The 20,212-nt window shown below is 46.5% G+C and overlaps 1 protein-coding gene across 2 annotated transcripts in view; it reads left to right on the forward strand.

Annotated features, from left to right (window-relative positions):
* The window catches only part of SDHAF2 (succinate dehydrogenase complex assembly factor 2), a 76,640-nt gene that overhangs the window by 36,428 nt on the left and 20,000 nt on the right, over positions 1–20,212 (forward strand). For both annotated transcript variants that reach the window (XM_069623876.1, XM_069623877.1), the window contains one exon: positions 8,203–8,414. In XM_069623876.1, the coding sequence (XP_069479977.1) occupies positions 8,203–8,414 (212 nt within the window). The remainder of the gene's footprint in view (positions 1–8,202; positions 8,415–20,212) is intronic.

A 20,212-nucleotide genomic window follows, 5' to 3' on the forward strand; every position in this document is an offset into this window, starting at 1 on the left:
CCTGGTTACCCACAATCCCCGCTCTGGTGTTCTCTCTGCTTCTCCCCACTGAGGCTTTTCTCTTCTTTCTCTTTCGTCTGCTTCCCTCTCTCGTTGAGCCACTGTGAACCTGGCTGTCTCGAGTGGCCCTCCTCGGGAGGGTTGTGGAGGCAGGCTGGATCTCTCCTTGTTGCAGAGCCACTTATGCGACTCTTCAATTGGGCTCCACGGCAGGCGGACAAGGACCTGCGCGTCCCCATGCACGCAAGTAATCTGTACAGCTTCCCTTGAATCTATGGTGTTAGGATAGACTAGATCCGACTGGACAGATGTCTGCGCACTAGCTGAGTCATTCAGAGCAGTAACCCACACCTGATTGGCTTTGATTCATTCTCGGGCCTGGACTGAGCCAGTCTTAGATAGGAGGACCTTATATTACTCAAATGATTCTACTTCCTTTCACGCCCATCCTTCCCACTTCTCTGCATCGTACCATACCAGGCAATCTCCATTGGTTCGCCTTGTTGGTTTTTGGGGCACACCCAGGCACAAGTAAAACAGGCTTGCTTGGATGGGTGGAACGGTTTCCCCCCTACTCCTGTTAGCTTCACCCATCCCATAAGGTTTTACAATGGGCAGGGGAGTAGGAGATTTTGCTTTCTTCTCTCTCCACTTCAAAGGAGCTGCTGGTAGAGCCTCTTTACATTTGAATATAGGTCTCCTTAGCTAAGGGTTCATTCTCCCTCCTAGGTTCTTGAGCTTTCAGTACGTGTTGTTTAAGGAACTGAAAGGCTTCGGAGCATGCCTGAACAACCAGAATAGCTGTCTCCAAAGTTAGTTGGTACATTTGTAATATTGCTATTTAGGGGGTCTGGGGGGCGGTATGGCTGTAATGAGTTTGGCTGAACTGGCCAAGGTCTCCAGAACCCCTGGTAGTCTTTTTAAACATTTTTTTATGTTTCTTCTCCCAACCACTGGCTAATCAGGTTTTGAATTTTTCCCGAACTGCTCCATGGGGATTTCATTAGGGGTTACATGAGGGCTTGTTATCTGTGTTGGTAAAAGAGGACTGTTTGGCTCACTTTATTTAAGAGGGCACTCTTAATCGCGGCAGAAGGTGTGGCTCTGTTGGCATTGATGGTTTTATATGCCAACCGTAGCTCCCCTTATGTAATGGGGCTAGAGAACAGGGCTTAAGGTTGTCATCCCATTGGAACTGGGTGAACGGGTGCTCAAAGTTAACGTAAAATGCACTGAGTTCATCCCCTTCATGGTATGGTTGTAAAGTTCCATGGGGAAGATGACGACCACCTGGGAATCCGAATAGTTTATCGAGTGCCTCTAATATCGGCCTTCTCATGTTTATCAATGATTCTCTCCAGGGGGGCCTCAGTACAACGGGGAGTGGCTATGCTTAATTTTGAAATGCCCTGCTCTAAGGCCTCCAATATTTGGTAGTGGTGGGGGGACTTATGCTCGGGTGATCTAAACTCTCCTTCATCTTTAGATCTGCTAGATATCTCACTGGTCAGAGGAGAGGCTGTCGAGGCAAGTTGTTTGTCCTCTTGTACGAACGGTTTTTGCTTCCGGGTGCCAGTTGAAGGGGGTTTCACACTCCCACTTTAGGTGGTAATTGATCGATGGGTTTTGACATCTAGGCTTCCAGGTGGGTCTGACTCTGTCTTGGGTCACCAAAATCACGCTGCTGATACCACATGTGGCAGGTCAGAAACAGGACTGGCACTACCAGATATTGGTATCAAGGTTCTTTATTCACTTGTAACCCAAAAAATAAATCTTTCCTTAAACTCAAGCCCTAATCTACAAAAGAAAGTCACAACGGTCTGCGTTAGGATGTCGAAACAATATAACAGTCCTCCGTCCAAAATCCTGTTCTAACTGAAAGCAACACAAGACGTTGGTGATTTTGGGTTGGAAGGGGATGGCTGCTGGCTTCGGATTTCCCCCCGATTTCAGCAGACACAAACGCAGACCTTGAGATAGCGATGCAGCCTTAAGAACTTCCCTGCTGCGCAACACGCCCCCCCGGAGTCAGCCCATTCATCTTTTTTGAAGAAAATGTATTATGCGGGTCAAAGGCACATTTGTGGTGTGCTGCAGAAGTGGGAGCTGCCCATGATATCCAGAGCCAGCATGAGGAACACATGAGGAACGCAGGCTGCCAGGGTGAACCCCATCATCCTTACCTGGGGAAAAGAAGACCTAGGCATCCATCTCTTCTGGAGTCTGCATTTGGCCCTCACCCTCATCAAGCCCCAGGATTTTAACATCCGTGTTAAGAAGGGAGATCGGGCGGTAGGACTGGCACCGGCCGGGATGGATCTTTCCCTTCCTTGGGAATGGCTGCAAGCATGGACTTTGGGAGGGAGCCCGACCATCGCATTATTAAACAATTTAGCCATGAAGGGGGCTAACATAGATCGAACCGTTTATAGAAATAGACTGTAAAACCATCCTCCCCCGGGGTCGTACCACCGTTCATACTAGCAATGGTGTCAATGATCTCCTGCTCCAATATGGGCACTTCCAAGGTCGCCGCTTTGTCTGGGGGGAGTCTGGGGATTGGCAAGACGTCTAAGAAGTTGTCTGCGTGGGATCTGTCCCCTTTGTACTCCGACTTATAGAGGTTCTCATAATACCTTTGAAACACTTCTGTGATCTGTGCATCCTCAAGTAGCCTCCCTCCCCCTGTCAGGCATATCTGCGCCACTCTCTGCCAAGCTAAGATTGTATCCGCCCTTTCCCCTCTTTCCATGCATTTCTGCTTATGGAGAGCCAGCTTCCGTTCTGTTTGGCAGACCAACAGGGCTTTTAATTTAGCTTTGAGTGTCTGGAGTTTTCTTAGGTCCCCTGAAAGCATCTGGGATTTCAACTTCCCTCCCGGTTGCAGGGTTTCAATTTTCCCCCTCAGAGCTTTCTCCTCTGCTGCCCTTTCTCTTTTCCTCCTGTCCCCCATCCTCTTAGAACTCCTCTCAGAAGTCTTGTTCCTTTAACCACTATGTGTCCTCTTATGGTGGCTTCAAAAGAACCCAGTCTGTAGCATCTTGTGGCAGGTCTTGTTTCAGACACAGACCGTGTGCCCTAGCTCAGAGGATCATCAAATCCTACTTGTAACACATCATGCTCCTGACTGGCAGCATCTACGGTTGGGGGAAGGTTGCTTCTGTTCAATGATCTGGAAAAACTTAGTTGCAAATCCTGGGGTCTTAAGCATTGTAGAAAAGGACTACTCATAGAGGTCTTTAGAAGAGAGCTTGAATGCAGAAGGATTTTCTGGATCTGCAGAAATGTGTGCTGTTCCCCTGCTGACCAGAGGTTGGGAAGTCTACGTCGGAGATTTTCTGTTTCCCAAGCTCTCAGGTTTGCAAACTCTTGTTTAACCTCATAAGGCAGTAAATTTGTTTCCAACATAAGAATCTTAGAAATCAAGATGTAAACTCATCAGCACGTTATTCCCTTTGTATCAGTTGGCTATTGGCTTGCATCCCTGGATCTCGGGATGATTATCTGCATGTCCCAATCAGTGCTGGAAATGGAAAAAGTTTATTGGGGGAACTGTCACCTCTTTGGAGGGGCGGTGCCCAGGGGTGTGGCCCCCGGCCATGTTGCTCAACCCACTATCTCTTCATAGAACCCAATCCTAGCGAATTGCATAAAAGCAAAGAGCATTATAGGAGCATCATAATGTCCACAATTTTAAATGTTAAACATGTCTTATAGTGATTCAGTAAGAAGCCCTTTTAAGTGAATAATGGACTCTTCTGTTTTGATTGGTCGCAATATTCTGCCTGACAAAGAGATAATGGCAGGATATATATACTAGTTTGGACACTGCAATACTGTATGTGAGGCTTTGGCAGTTTCTGCCTGCAGTGCTAAGCCTTCTGAAATCTTGATGAAAAATGGGTTACTCGTGCGTACAATGCCACATGCTGACTGCTTTCAGAAGACTAGTTGGTGCTCCGTGCCGCATCTTCTGAAAGTGGTTTGCTCATTGAGACCCAGGACCTAGGAGAGTCATGTGGTGAGTCATGGGCTGGCTCTTGGGGGACGGAGGTGCGCTCCGGCAAGATATTTTTTGCTGGAGCGCCGCTCAGTCTTGTTCCGACCAATTCCCTGCACTTGTCCCCATACAATCATCCGACCATTGCTTCCTGAAGCTTGCTTTGGGTGGTCTGCGCACCTCAGTTCTTGCCTTTGTCCTTCAGTCAGCCTAAAGGGTATTTACAAAGACTGTGGCTCTCTTGGTGGCATGGCTAATCTAGGGTTTATCCTGGCATGAGGTTGAGGCAGCAGTGGCCAGGACTCGACCCTCCTGCATGACTGCCTCTCAACATAAGGATGCCCCACCCTGCACCCACACAGGATCTGTTTTACATTTAGAATGTGATTTCTTACCAGTTCGGGCTGTGTTTGTCTCCTGGAATCCAGGGCCCTGGGCATAATTTCGAATGTTTCTTGAATTCGTCTTCTGAAGCGGGCCTTTGTCTGGAGGTAGTTGTGTATTGAGGGTCTGATGTCTGCTGCCTTATTTGTCACCCCTTGGCCATGTCTTCATCTTCGCCCTCTTCTCTGGAATCTCCATCTGCATTGGACCCCAAGCTTTCCATGAAACTTGCCCATCCCAGTCTCAACCCAAATAAAATCAGTCCAACAGTGGTGGTTGAATCCTTAGGTTTTCCTCTCACCCCTCCTTTGCCAACTGTCATTAACACCAATGCAAATTCCAGGGGATGGGTGGAATTCCTGTGGACCACAACTATGCAAGACTTTGCCCAAGAGCCTTTCCTGGGCCTCCAGCTGGAATATGTTGGAAACCATCCATTAGGCTTGCTTTATCTTCTCTAGCCTTATCAGAGCCTGTGCTTTGCGAACCATCTCTGATAATACGATTGTGGTTGCTTAAGAATTCCAGCAGGGGGGGTGCTCCCTTTCCCTGGCTCAGATCTCCCTCTGGTTGGGTGCTTGGGCACAGAGGAACCTGCGCTAGAAGCCTTGCACATTAAGGGGATCAACAGCATGCTGCTTTATTACCCTGAGCAGGATTTGTCCTAGATCGCAGGAGTTGTCCATTAGTGTCTGGCCACTGCTAGGTTGATATGTTTGTGTCAGCCCTCAACCCCATGCTCCCTCTGTTCATCTGTAGAGTTCCTGATAGGGGAAAAAACAAGGGGGCTCCTGGGAGTCACTCTGCTGGACATTAGTCCCGGTTACGAGGGCCTTAACCAGATTCTTTAGCTCACTATCTTTCACAGAGGAGAAATATCCAAAGCATATCAGTCTTTGTCCTGCCTTGGGGCAGTCCAGCACTGAAATGCTAGGCAAATCTCCTCTGAACAAGAGTACCAACAGCAACCCCAGACATGTGTTTTCGGTCTGATTGGACCTCATCAGTATTGGTGGAGCTGTGCCTCTCTAAGAAAAGTGAGCGAGTGGTCCACGTCTGAATTCCCCTAGTAACTTAGAGTGAGACCCAAAGTTACTTAAATTATGCAATAGGGGAACCTGGGAGACCGAGACTCTGGCCACCCCTTGGCCGTTAAGGCACTTCTAGATTTTCACTCATTCCCTTGAGCCACAGGAACTTGAGGATCGAGTTCAACTAGACAAAGGTTCTCAGGGTCACACCATACTGGACTTGGGTAACTTTTCCCCTCTTCCTGTTGTTAACGACTCCTGCTCTTTTCCCCAGGTTCCATCTTTAATTCCTATCGGAGGGCTTCATGTCGATCAACAGCTGCTATGGGTGGCCTGGGCATTGAGAGGGAGGCCTCAAAAGGCTGTTAAGGGCTGCAGGAGACCCTCCACACTCTGCTCCTTTGCCCATCACTGGAGCTCTTATTTGTCTTTGTTTGGGCACTGCAGGAATGACCTAATTTCAGTTGATTGTGGCTCTTCAGTTATTGCCATATTTGTACGTAACGTTTTCCAGTTGGGTTTGGACCTTTCCACCATCAGGGGTTCAGTGGGAGGCAGTGTAGAATTTCAGGGCGCCCTTGTTTAAGGCTAATGTAGTAGATGATAAAATCTCCATGCTGCTTCTGAACCTCTTCATCTCCAGCCCCAGATAAAGTCCCTTATCCCTTCTTGGCAACCTCCCTAAGTTCTCTGCACCCTCCTCTGTACCTGGTGGTCTCTCCAGGAGCAATTAACCCTGCATTGAAACACTTGTTTATAGGCTCGTTATAAATGCCATATCAAATCGTATCATATATCATTGTGATTTAGCCTTCAGACATAAGGCCTTTTGTAAATGTTGCCTTTCAGGAGGGGAGATTGTCTTGCCTGCACTCCTTCTGTATCTTTCTCACAGGGGTAGGGTTTGTTTATCTCAAGAGGTCCGAGATGCTTCTCTCATTGACATCTGTAAATTCGTTCAAAGTTGTCTATTAATTCCTGGGCATACTGATCATAGGTTTACCTGTGCAGTCTTTCAGTTTGCTCTTCCATGATGGCCCCATTTGCTTTACTTTTGGTTTGAATGACACACTTGGGTTTGCAGAATCTTTGGGTTTCTTTTTCATTTGGGAGAATCGCTGGCTTTGGGATACTTCCTTAGATAGGACAAGAATGAGGAAGAGAGAATGTGATGGTAATGCGCCGCTAACCTTCATTACCCTTCTCCCTGCTCCTCCTTGCCACAGTCCTGATGCCCTGCTTTCTCCTTCTTGTTACTTGATTGCCTTGATTCCTTAGGATAAGAACAGCAGCATTGTGTGTTCGGCAAGTTTGATATAAAAAGGTGGGATGGGAAATGTGTGAAGAGGAAAAAAAGTTAAAGGAGAGGATATTTTTTTTAGAATAGTTTCTCTGGGGAGGGCTTTAGGACTGTGATTAGGAAGAGTAAGGCCAGGTGTAAAGAAGTTTACCGGCAACTAATCCAAGCCTCATGCTGCAACCTCTGCAAATCGGTAGTCTAAGAAGGCACAGTTGTTCAGCGTTTTGAAGAGGTAAAATGACATGGCTTAAGGATCTGAGTTTACTGGGTGCTTTCTAAAATAGGAGATTAGAGTGTACATCACTCCAAATACAGATTATAGGATGTCAGAGAACACTTCCTGATGATAATTCATCTTGTTAATTGATATTTATTAATACTCTGGCTGGACTCTTATGACATCCTAAACTCTCTTATGATGTCCTATCCTCCTAAACAATTTTCACCCCCCCTCCACCTGCGTACTATATTAGTTCACTGTTGGGATATATTGTTGATAATTTATGTAAAACACTGATGTCCCGGTGACGTGTGGACTATATACATAAATAAAGATGAACGTTTGGCGAGGACCACATGAGATGGTTCTATGTCTTTTACCGGCCCCGGCACCACCATTGTTTCAATGCAGCATATTTCACTTTTAAATGTTCAGTTTATACATTCAGTGCAGCAGGAAAATGAGGTAGAACCCCGCCCCCAAATAAAGAATGAGACCCCTTTCCAAACATATTATCTGTACCATTTCTACAGCTATATATCATAGGTAAATTTCTTTGCTATGATTTTTCTGCACAGAAAAACGTGTGGTGAATATTCTGTACTGAAATACTTAAGCACCCATCAGATTAGTATGTCAATGCATAGCCCGATATGAGAGTTTGAAGATGTAAGTTGAAATGGCACATGCTGCGGACAACTCGCTCACCAGGGGATATATGCTCTGCAAACATCATTGAAACTGGGGGTTGTAGTGATTAGGATGTGCTGACAATGAAAAGAAATGGCCACACACGTGGCCAAAACAACAGTGTATCTGTACCCATACAGTCCCCCATTCCCCCCCATTTTCTTCTTTTAATGTACTTATCAGATTTACCCAGTTCTGCTGCCATAAACACAGCACTTGCCCCTTGCTGGCTGCACTACCCCCTTTTATTGCTCCATTATCTATTTTATTTGTATTATTATTTATCTGTTTATCCTCTGCTCTGCACTTTCCACTCTCCACCTTCCATGCACTTTTCCCCTTTCCCATGCACTTGCACGATCTCAGTGTCACTGGGCCTAGTAAAATTGTTGTTTTGTTCTCCCCTGTTCCCCTGCCTTGCCTTGTCGCGCTCTAAATATATGGTATCACATCATATCTCATGCAGGTCTCCAGGGCAACAGGATGGGAACCCAAACACTGGCATGGATGCCACTGTAAGTGAAGCTACTGTTGTGCGATAACTAATGTCCTCTCATTTTCTGGTTAAACCTAGACCTTTGCTTTGGTGGCGCAGCCAGTTCTTTGCCCGTCCTCTCATAGACGAGCATACCGAGGGGATGCACCAGAGGATTCTGGGAAGGATATGATTGAGATTCCTTTGCCTCCTTGGGAGGAGCGTCTGAATGAGCCAATTGCCACAAAACGTGCCCGTCTGGTGTATGAGAGCAGGAAGCGAGGGATGCTGGAGAATGGAATTATTTTGAGGTGAGTGCATTTCCCAAAGCTAGCCCTTCCCCACCCTGTGACCTCCATGCAACCCAGTAACAATCCCAACCTGGTGACACTACCCAAAGTCCCTTCTCTATTGATGACATCTTCCCAACCCTGGAGGCAGGCTGACACATCGGCCCCCTGTGATACCTCTAGCACCCTAAAGGGCATCCTACCCCCTGGAGATATCTTCTCCTTGCTGGTTCTCTCTCAACCCAATAACTGATAAACCTGTTTCATTCCACATTCATTACTTTGCTTTCTGTAGATGTGGAACCTATGCAGTGTTTACCAAAGGGGTGGGTACAAAGTGATATTTCTATTCGTCATAGGGGGGGGGGGTCATTTTGCTTTTTTATTTGTGTTCATCCTGTCCAACCTTTGCACGCATATAAGAGAAGGCCTGTGTACAATATAAAAATAATAAGTCTCACAAAACGTAATTGTCGATGTGAGAGGAAAATCGTTGTTTCTTGTCCAGAGGAACCTATATTGGAGCCTCCCTCTGGGATCATTTTCTTATGGCAACATCATCGAAGGTAATGGCCCTAGTTTATTGTCCACCTCTCTTGGATTTTATTTTCAGCATTCTGTAGGAAGCAGGCTATGTTCTCTGTGATTCTCTGCATTTAGTTTTTTAAAAGAAGAGCCGTTTTCTCTGTCATCTGTGTGACGTTTCTGTTGCAAAGGACCCCATTTCTGTTACATCAGTATGGCATGTGCAAGGTCACCTTTTTCTTCAAGCCCCACCATTTCTCATGCTCAGCTGTGATCATTTTGTTGCCTCTAGCTAATACAGCATTATATAGTTCAGATACGATTGTAATCGTGGGGGTATTTCACTACCGTAGAAGATATTGTGACTGGTGCAAAAACACAATCGGAATTGAGGCGCACTCTTGGAAATGATTGTGAGAGTTAGGTATTCAGGAGATCCACCAAAGTCCAACTTATAGTAGGTATTCACAGGTTCCACCAAGTGTGTCCACACTCACAGTGGCAACTCTGGCAGAGCAGCCTGGCTTCTCACTTAGGAAGGGAGAGTGCTGGTAAAAGGTACCAATCTCTCACACACACACATGTGCACCCAGATGCATACACACCCCCTTTATTTAAAGGTTGTGCATTAAAGAATAATCTACAGAAAGGTAATTAATTGTTCTAGTTCTGCCTACATTAGTAAAAAAAAAAAAAAGCAATGGTTAACCTTCACTGAATGGAAGCCTGTTGGCATGAGCAAACACGCATGTGTGCATCAGTTGGAGACCTGGAAGCAGCAGCGGTAGCAGACCGGCAAGAAAAGGAACGGGACAGGTAAGAGGTGTAGGGCAGTGGGGAAAGGTTTGGTTACCATGCCGTGGGGTGTGGGGGTGTCGGGGGTAGGCAGCACAATTGAGGAAGGGCAAGGAGTAGGCCCTTGCAGAAGTCTGAGGGTTTTAGCGTATCCCCCACACAAGAAAGGGTCATAGGGCTAGGGGCAGGGATGTCAAGAGGAAGGAAGGAGGGGGAGCGGGCCCATAAAAAGTGCTTTCAAGCAATGCTTAAGCCAGACCCTGGAAACATAGCTTTGGCAAAAATGGCGTGCAGGGAAAGCAGATGGATCCCTTGATCAAGTATTGATATTAAAAACAGTCAGTGTCCAAAGGGTACACATCAGTCGCTTTAAAGGCCTATGTTTCCACAAATGTTTTTCTTTTCATCTTTTTGTTTCATTTTGCCATCTCCCTTTTCTCTCCTACCCTTTTTCTAATGGGGAGTGGAAGTACACCACCCTTTTTACCGTATCTTTTTTATACCTTTCCCATCGTATAAAAGTTGTCCATCTCCACAAAATCAGAGTTGGGGTATATGTTGTTTCTTGAATGAATGGATTCAAGAAAACTAAATGTTCCCCTCCTGAATGCTAAGGTATCACAATTGCAACAGTTTAACCGCTTTAGGTACAGGTTTTAAAGTGAAAGAAATGCTTGATCGACACAAACAGTGTCTTCAAAAAAGAAGTTAAGTGACGACAATTCGGTAGAGTGCCCCAAATATTAATTGCAGTACCACAAATAAGTAATAAGTTAGAGTAATTTTAGACAGTTTCAAAGAGTTTTGTCCATAGAAATGAGCATGGGGAAAAACGCAATATTTTTATAGTAAAAATAGAGGTATGTTTTACCAGTCTTGCAAGAGAGGTGTGGTAGAGGCAACTGTTCGTCTGACACGGGTAGGAACCCCACCAGATAATTCCTGATCCAGTTTTGATGACCAAAGCCCTCGAGAAGGATGGTTGCAGAATGGATCAAGAGCCATATAGAAGTATTGATAAAGGGTGAAGGGGAGCTTGGAACAGGATGGCCAGTAAAGCCCAAGGTCCCAATGGAAGAGTCCAATGATGATCCGAAGTCAGAAGACCTCGGAAAGGTTTACCGGACTGATTGTCACCATTGAGAAGGTCCGAGATTCGTGGGTGCATAGGTTTTTGCCCTGTGATTTAGTTGGTGTGAGGTTTCCGGAAGCACGTCTGCAAAAAGAGTTGGAAGATGACTGTCTGACGAAAATGCACCTAGCAATGTTGAACCACCTACTTGAGACGGCCCGGGAAGAGCTTGGATCTCGGCACTGTGCAGCAGTGTGCATGCATAGTGGTGACTTATCAGGGGACAACAAATGTTCCAGTATGGACACTAGTCTATGGACAAGTTTCAGGTAGACTCTCGCGACAGAAAGCAGCTTCAGGGGTCTTAGAGGTAATGTCCTAAAATGGAGAAGATGCCTTCAGGTGAGCGGCACACAGCATTTATATTTTTTGTAATCCTATTTCTTCAAAAAATATAATACACATTACTTGATTACGTGAATTGCTGGAGTAACACGCTACAGGGAGCAAGGTGTCTGGGCCCACTGGGAAGTAACACAACTTCCTGACCACAGAACCCAAATGGAAGTCGACTCTCCACCCTACGTAGGCACGCGTTCCTGATTATGAATAAGAGGTCAGCACACGGCAGCCAGTGGGGGGAAGAGGGTTAGGGAGAAGTTGTGGATAGGAAGGGGAAGTTAGGATCACCGGAAAGAGGGTTGGGGAACAAGACTGGATAGGGAGGGGGGACGTAGGGAAAAATACATAGCATACGTAACCAAAATGCCTTGTTAGAAAGCATACGTTTTATTGGCTGCCAAAGCCTAAGCTCTCCAAGTCACCACCTGCAGCTCCTGCCCACCTGTGATACTAGAATGCCCTTCCTTAATCACGAGCCACTCTTCTCAGCATCCTACCCTCCTGTCCTTTTATTTAGCAAACTCGTACATAATCAGCATGATTGGAAGCACATAGTTGCATGACATTATAACCAGCACATGTAAGCACATAAACTGGTCCCTTAAGACTCAGAAGCAAGCAGCGTGAAGAACATGTGACACAAAACAACATAGAGGCATTAGCAGTGAATTAGCAGCAACAAGGATTCCTTCATTCCATTCTTTCCTTGAACGGTTTCTCCACACGTGTAGGAAATTGTCTCTAATGAACACGACCCTTCACTGTTGTAGCCAATCACTTGTTAGGAAGTTTTCCGCTCTGTGACCTAATCTTGATTCACATGCCCACATTGATAATAGTTCACAATAATCAAGACACATTTTGCTATGGTATCTCTGGCCTGGGAACCCGTCCTCTGTATCCCCAGGCGTTTGCAGTGAGCACCAAAATTAATGAAGAGACGCTAACTTGCTGTGACCTCCCGCTCCGCTGTGCAGAGTGTACGAGGCGTGCACTGGAGACTGCGTGTGAGCGGACCGGCACAGAGCACGAAGCTCCAAAAGGCACACTGCTGGCTCACCCACTCTCCTGCTGCCTCCTCTGCAGTTCGCCTACAGTCCTCCTCCTCCTTAGCGTCTGCAACCGCTCCTAACCTCAGCCCGTGCCTGCATAACCCGAAATCGCCAGCAAGCGGAATGGGGGTGGGGCTTGAGGCTGCAACGGCAGCCTTACCTCCATGTGTCTTTGTATTTGTATTTTGTATTTATTTTATTTATATAGCGTATTTATTTTATTTATATAGCGCACAAGGCCCGAGGGCAACCGGGTGCATCACTTAGTTACAAGCATAGTACAGATAATGCATTGAGATAGAATATACAAGAAATATACAAAAATTATACAGGAAATATACACTGTACAATGTACAGGCGCAGATAATAGTGACGTTGCTATTGTGATGCAAGGGACATGGTTAGGAGTCATTGCAAGTCTTGGGCAGAGAGCCAAGCTGAGGCTTTGCGCTTGAAAGCTGGGAAGGAGGATTCAGCTCTGAGCGGATTGGGTAACGAGTTCCAAAGTTTTGCTGCGAGGACAGGGAAGCTACGCCCGCCAGATCTCTGCAGGTTAAAGCGTGGGATAGAGAGACAGTTGGTTTGGCCACTTCTGAATGGCCTCGTAGTGGTGGGATGTGAACGCTGCCCAACCTGCCAAACATCACGGGAACTGTAGTCTTCCCACCCAGAACAGGCCCCCACTGTCTGGCACCTGCAGATCCTGTTAGCTCTAACAGTGTGACTCCTGCCATAAAGCCCCAGTCCAGCAACCCACTTCCCATTCCTTACAGAATCCCCCCTCGGGGCCCCTTCTAGGTCTTGGTTTGTCCGGGTGCAGTCGATGAAGTCTTACCACTCTCAGAGTATGAACTGCATCTGCCGGTTCCCATGAGTTATCTTTAGGACTTTACCCTGCCCATTCAATGGGATACCACAAACGATTGCGTCTCCTCCTGGAGTCCATAATTCAGTGTACCTCATAATCCTTGTGTCCATTCTTCGTTAAAACCAGTGATTTCTGTGTATCCACTGCAGGTTTCACTAAAGAAACATGAAAGACAGGATGTATTTTCAATGTTGCTGGAAGCTTTAATCGAACTGCCGTTCGAGAGCCACATTTCACAATAGCATAAGGACCAATGTATTGTGGTAAAATCTTTCACGACCATGCCAACTTAATATTCTGCGTAGACCACCACACCTTATCTCCCACAACATATCTAGGACCTTCCTGCCTCTTCTTGTCAGCGTGTTCCTTATAAGATTCCTTAGCCTTCACCAAGTTTTTTCATGCCCTTCTATCACCAAGTTCTGTCGTGCCCTTTATCTGATCTTAAAGCTCCTGCTTGTGCTCCGTTACCATCGGTATCTTATTACTAGGGGGTAGAACCTCGGGTAACATGTTTAACCCTTGACCGTATAAGCATAAATTGGGTGACAAACCCAGCGATGCATGATCTGAATTATTATAGCAGAATTCCGTTAGCCATAAGGCTTGCACCCACGATTTTAATCCATCTGCAATAAAGCAATGCAAATACTGTTCCAACGTTTTTTACTCTGTTTGCCAATTGTTCCAGAGATGTTAGCTCATGGAAAGAGCACAGGAGATTCTTAACATAGCACAAAAAGCTTGCCAAAACCTGTGACCCACGGTCAGATACTGTAGACCGTGACAAACCATGCAACCTCACCACATGCTGTATAAACAATATAGCCAACTCCCCCATATTGGGAACCCCTACGCAAGGAATGGAGTGTGCCTGTTATGAAATGTAATCCACCACTACCATTATGGTGTTGTATTTCCCGTCCTTGGGGAGATCTGTTACAAAATCCATGATGTGTCCAGAGTTCCTCTGGGTTCGGAAGAGGCTGTGATAACCCTATTCTCTTGGAGTGATCAGTCTTGGATCTCAAACAAGTGTCGCGTTGCTGAATATAAACCTGAGAATCTAGGTTTGTTTCTAGCCACCAAAAATAGCTCTTAGCATTTTCAAGGTTTTCGGTTTATTTGCATGACCCGCCAAATGAGTACGTGGCACCAAAACAGTCTTCTACCCTCAAAGATTGGATAGGTAGATATAGTCTGCCTGCCTGATAAGGCGCCCAATCCCGTATAGTCCTTTTCTCGTTCCTGTCCTCCCAATCCTACAATTCCTTTGCATAGAGACTCCTCCGAACCTCAGTTAATATGTTGCTAGTCACTGCTCCAACTATTTTGTCCACTGCTATGATATTTCGATCTTCCTGAATAGCAATCTGCATTTCCCTGTCTAGTTAAGCCATCCACCTTTCCGTTATTCTTTCCTGGCAGGTAAGTGACTATAAAGTCGAATTCCTCAAAAAAAAGTGATCGTTATTTGACCTTTGCTTTTCCCTTTCCTCTGCTCACAATGGCCCCCTCACACTGCCAATCTGCATAGGTTCCCCCTGAGATGATTTAGCAGGAGGTTACCTACCCTTGTCTAATCATGCAAAAGGGATCACCTCCGACTTCTTCCTTCCCCTTGTCTGTCGCTAATCCTATGATCCAATCTTAATTCTAATTCAATCAATACACTGGATGAATCGGGTTGTGACTCCACATGAGCTGTAGCTTCTGTAGAGAACACCTCAATGCTCACACCAGACAAAATACAACCCACTAGGGGAAAAAGGCCCAGCATACCTCTTGCAAGGGGAGCAAGGTTTATTTCTACAAAAATAGAGCTGCCCCAGCAAAGCACTCTGCTGCCGTGGAACGTTCTGCCAAAATCAGTATGAGCTACAATTTATGGAGGCGCCCAGCATCATCAGTGACGTAAATTACATTATGTACACATCAAAAGGGCTGGTTGGTGAAACCCTATACATGGGCTACCTGCTCCATAAGGTATGTCAGGCCATTGGTCCCAGCCCCTTCTGTCCATTTTCTTAGAAGTGGGTTCCTCCTTGCCCGTCATCAGGCATGAAGCTACAATTAATTGGTCATTATGCGAAGAAAAACAATGCATGCTCTATCTCTAACCAAATGTGCACCTGGTACTGCAGGCAAGGGCTAAGAGGATACTTGGAAGTCATTTTATCTAACAGACTACAGCTCGATTCCAGACACATCGTCGCCCGTCCAAAGATCTCCACCCTCATTTTAGATTTTTTTTTGCCTCTCCCGGGCACCTCGCAGCACAAATCGCATGACCTATGGTGAAGGCAACAGGTCCCTGCTTTCTGATCTTTTCTGATCGATTGGGGGGCTCTAACAGTTTTATGGTCAGTGGTCTGGGACTGACTGGTACATTGGAATACTGGGGGTCTTGGGATGGGGAACATCTGGACGCTATTACTTAGAGCTGGGACGGGGAAGGTCAAAGGCTTGTGCCCTCTTTCTCATAGGATAGTTTTTTGCAGAGAGCTCTCAACCCCCTCATGACCTTGCAGAGCGCATTCCTTCTGGGTAATAAATGCTGTCAACATGAGACAATTAAGGGTCTATGAATCTCTGCTGCTCTGGCCTTTCTCCCCGGGGCGCAAGTTGCAACCTACTTCTGCATGCATATGCTTTTTCCCATGTGTGTGGCTCAGGCCTGTAGCCCTGGCTGCAGCGCAAAGCTAGGCCTCGATTTTAATATGGCTGCTACTATCTAAGATGGCAGTTGATTCCCAATGTACTCTGAAGCCGAAGCATGCACCACCCTCCCCGAATTATTATAGCCCCTGCCGACACCACCCTCCCCCGTATAACATCCCAAAGCCCTACTGCACACTTCCAGACCTCTGCCTCATCCGAAAGCACTTGGGGGTTCTGTGACGATTGTCCCTTCTTCGCAACATTCCCTCCTTTCCGTAATACTACAGTAACAAACTTCCAGGTGAGCTTCTCATCCTCCTTTTTATCATTCTTTCCCTTTCCAATCTTTCAGCTTCTGAGTATGGAGGTGACCTTCCTTTGGTACCCATGCCCTGCATACGGACCAAAAACCTTCCCCTGCTTGTGCGTATTGTTCGGGAGTAGATGTACACCCTCCATCCCCTGCTAAATCTCCCCAGCGGTGACCTCTTCCACTGGGGTCCCTTTTGGGGTGGGACCAAGCCTGATTTGCATATGGTCTTTTCCCCTTCTGTAATGGCTTGGCAGGCGAAGAACGATGGTCTGTAGGGTTGCCCAGAACAATGCCAGAACTGGCTCCCAAATTGTGGAACAGCATCCCTGAGCCCCTGAGGTTGAAAACTAATCACTCCACCTTTAGGAAGGTGCTCAAGACTCACCTTTTCAGATGAGAAATCGGGTGACGATGCCTCTTAGAGGCTTTCCGGTGGTTAGCAGACCCTTTAAATGTCGTATGTCACATAGTATCTGTTGCGTATGTTTAAGTGCCCTGATGCCCGCGGGCTACCGGCGCTCTACAAAAATTAAATACATACAATACATACATACAGTGGTTAAAATGTATTCTAAACCTTCTAGCCATCACCTCTTTGTTTTTGCTTTGTCACCCCGAGTGGGACGGGTATGCACAGATGTGGGCCCCGTGCCTGCTGGGACTAGAGACGCAAGCTACTCCTCACTGATGAGGCCCAACAAAGCTTAAACATGTTTTGGGATGCTTGAGGTCTCGTGCAGAAGGGATGTGACCTAGCAGTTCGGGTGGACTGCCCCTTTTGGGGTGGGACCAAGCCTGATTTGCATATGGTCTTTCCCCTTCTGTAATGGCTTGACAGGCGAAGAACGATGGTCTGGAGGGTTGCCCAGAGCAATTCCAGTGGTTAAGATTTATTCTAAACCTTCCAGCCATCACCTCTTTGTTTTTGCCTCCTCCCATGTGGCAGGGGATGGCAGTTGCTACCCGATCCTGACCCTGGGGGTGGTTCTGTGAGTGAGGATCATAAGGGAGGGGACAACTACTGGGGAGAACGGGTGATTCCATTAGATGACGCTGGTACTTGGGGGCTTGTTGTTACCCGAACAATTTCCCCTTATGAAAAACCCCTTCCCTTAAGGCACTCGAATCAAAACTCCATGTATACCTCCAACATTCATAACATGCAGAAAACATCTTCTTTTTCTGACATTTCTGCATGTGAACTTTTTGAACAAAATCATGTTGGAAATTCAATTACATTTATGGACTTCAGCTCCCTTGATCAAGTACTGAGACGAAGAAGAGGAGGGAAGAGTGCATGCAGATTAAGCAAATTCCAAAGACCAACATGCAGACTAGTTCCATTCACACTAGATTGCCCGGGACATTTAAAAATGGCAACCGTGGCATTAACAAAAACAGTATAGCAGAGAACCGCAGAGGAGAAGACGGCACTTGTAAGCGGCAGCTCGCGAACGCGAGCTACAGACACTGCCTTGGCGGGAGAGAAGTGCCGCCGGCCTACCAGAAGGACCACAAGAGAACTGAGAAGCACGGCGCAGCTCCTGGAGGTACGGTCGAGTCAGGAGGCAGTGTTCTCCGGTCCAGGAGGCAGAAGGAAGCCGGCAAGTAGACGCGCAGCCGCAGGGAAATGCTGAAGAGACGCCGACATTGCCTCAGAAACCAATCGAGGGAGAAAGCTTCACTGCAGAGGCACACTGTGAGTTGGGGACGCCACAAACCACCAGCGAGTTGGGCCAGAGCCATTGGGGACCCTGGGGCATACCAACAAATCGGAGAACAAGTGAATGAAGTATGTACGATTGTAAGATTGACAATTAGGAGAACATTAAAACACGATTCAAATACAGGCAAAACCTAATAGTTCAAGGTTTAAGAGCAAGAAGATTTGAATACCGAAAAGAAAAAGTGCAACAACGAAATCTGAGATGTCAATGTGGAGAAGAGCTGAAGCAAGTGTTACCCTAAGCAAATACATTGGACAAAGCAAAAGCAAAAGCAGATGCTGATGTGATTTATTGAAAGTAACAGTAAAGCCAATAGAGGAGTCCTGGTAAAGAGAAGACAACAGGCAGTTGACATATGGGGGTGAAATGATACCTGGCAGGGGAGTATAGCAGGGGATCTAAGAAGACCATAAAGAGAGGTCCTGACAGTCAAATACACTAGGCTTACTAGGCTTTTGAAATCTGTATAAAGAACTTTCTTGGGGAAGATAACTGTTAGGGTAGCATACTAGGGAATCTGAAGAGCCCCACGAGAGGATTTCTGGCAAAGGAGTATACCAGGTAGTCCTCTAAAGATTTTTTTTGTTATAGTTTATTTTCATTTTGCAACAATAATCCAAACGAACAAGGAATCTGACCCAGCCCGCAACCCACCATGGGAATGACACAAAATATATCAACATTGCACATTACACAAAATCAACTACGGTTCCACACATCAAACTTATTCGGCCGCTGTAATCAAGTACTGTACATATAGTGCCTATGCCTCTGACGGCTGGGCATGCAGCAGCAAAGTCCGAATAAATGCTGTCTCCATGTTGTGGCAGCACACCACATTTTGCAGCCCGTGGCAGGGACCATGTGCATCCCAGGTGTTAGGTAAGATTTTCATATCTATGATAAATCTTCCTGACCTGTATTAACCCCAGAACATTTTTCTGGACTGGTAGATTATTTTTCCCTGTACCTCAGCGAGTGGGAGTCTTTTTCCACACTCAGTCTTTTACTCTTTTTATGGGTGTCATTTTTAAGACTCTCCATAGTGTCTTTTAAAAGTTATCCTCTTTGACAACTTTGTGGCAAAAAGTGCCTGTTGTTGCTGGGTTGCCCTAGGGGCTCCCTTTTTAATTTTCTCTGGCTAACTTTGTGAGAACTGCTGTTCACAAGGGTGGTGAAAACAGTACACCCCACCTTATGTGGAGTGCTGGGGAGATGCAATGTATCTCCTTTCACACTAAAGCTGTAACAATTCTGTTACATGGACAAGCTTACCTTTAATGGCTGATGGCAGTGATACCTTTTTATTAATTTGGTGCACCTTTACCACAGGCTATTTGCACAGCCCCGGTAAAGGGCACACATGGGTGCTCATTTTACCAAAATGGCCCTTTTTAGTCTTCATTGTCCTTTCTTGTTCCTTCCCCTGACATCCAGGGTGGGAAATTCCTTTGTGTGATTTTATCTTCGTCAGGAGTTCTGTGGACTCCCAACCCAGGCTCAAGAGTGTCTGTGAAGGCAGGAAGCGAGGGAGGAGTCCAAAACTCTGCAGCCCTTTGTCTTCCAGTCTGAGTGCGAGATTCCAGTTCAAACTGGGAGGCTGGCTGTCTGAAAAGGATTGCCAACGCCCCCAAGTTTGAACGTTGCAAGGCTGTTTGATTGGCTGGGTTCCTGCATAAAAGTCCGTACCTGGAAGCTGAAGAGGTAGTCGACCACTGGAATGAACCAAAACCAAAGGGGAAGATGAAGAATTTGCGGCTGAAACTATTTCCATCGACTGGAGAGCCAGCGGTGTAACTGGAGCCTGCTGTAGCCCTTCCTTCCAATCGACCTGCGACTCTGAAAACGAAGACCCTGACCCAGAATCTGGTGAGACCCACTAGATTCAAGAAGACTCAAGAAGAACTGCATTTTGAGCCATCCCGCGGTGTGCTGCGCCCTTGCGGGGCTGCAATAACTTGTGACCTAGAACCATTGTGCGGTGCACGGTCTTCCGAATCTCGCTGAAACTTCGTGGACACGATTCCAGTACTGAAAGTCCCCTCAACAGAGGGCTGGACCTTGCAAACGACGAGAATCTGACCAGCAATATTCTGTCTTCTTCTGTGCTCCTGAAAAGGCGCCATATCCACAGAGCGGCATCCAGCCGTGAGGAAACTCTTGCTTGGAGCCTTTTTCCGTGATCCTGCCGCAAAAGTCCTTCCAAAGTCCTGTCTTCCATCTTCTAGTCAAAGGAATCCATTGACTGGGTTTTTGGCTGCATATCCTGAAGTCTTCCTGCTGCAACTCTTCTTCTGTGCTCAGATACTATGATTGCTGGTGTATTTTACCTACCTTAAGCCTTTGTGATTTCTGTATATCTTTGGGCTGTTTTCTGTGATTGGGAGGCTACTCATCCAGT

Source organism: Ambystoma mexicanum, chromosome 11, assembly GCF_040938575.1.
Source record: "Ambystoma mexicanum isolate Mex_15411 chromosome 11, UKY_AmexF1_1, whole genome shotgun sequence".
In the NCBI taxonomy this organism is placed as follows: domain Eukaryota; kingdom Metazoa; phylum Chordata; class Amphibia; order Caudata; family Ambystomatidae; genus Ambystoma; species Ambystoma mexicanum.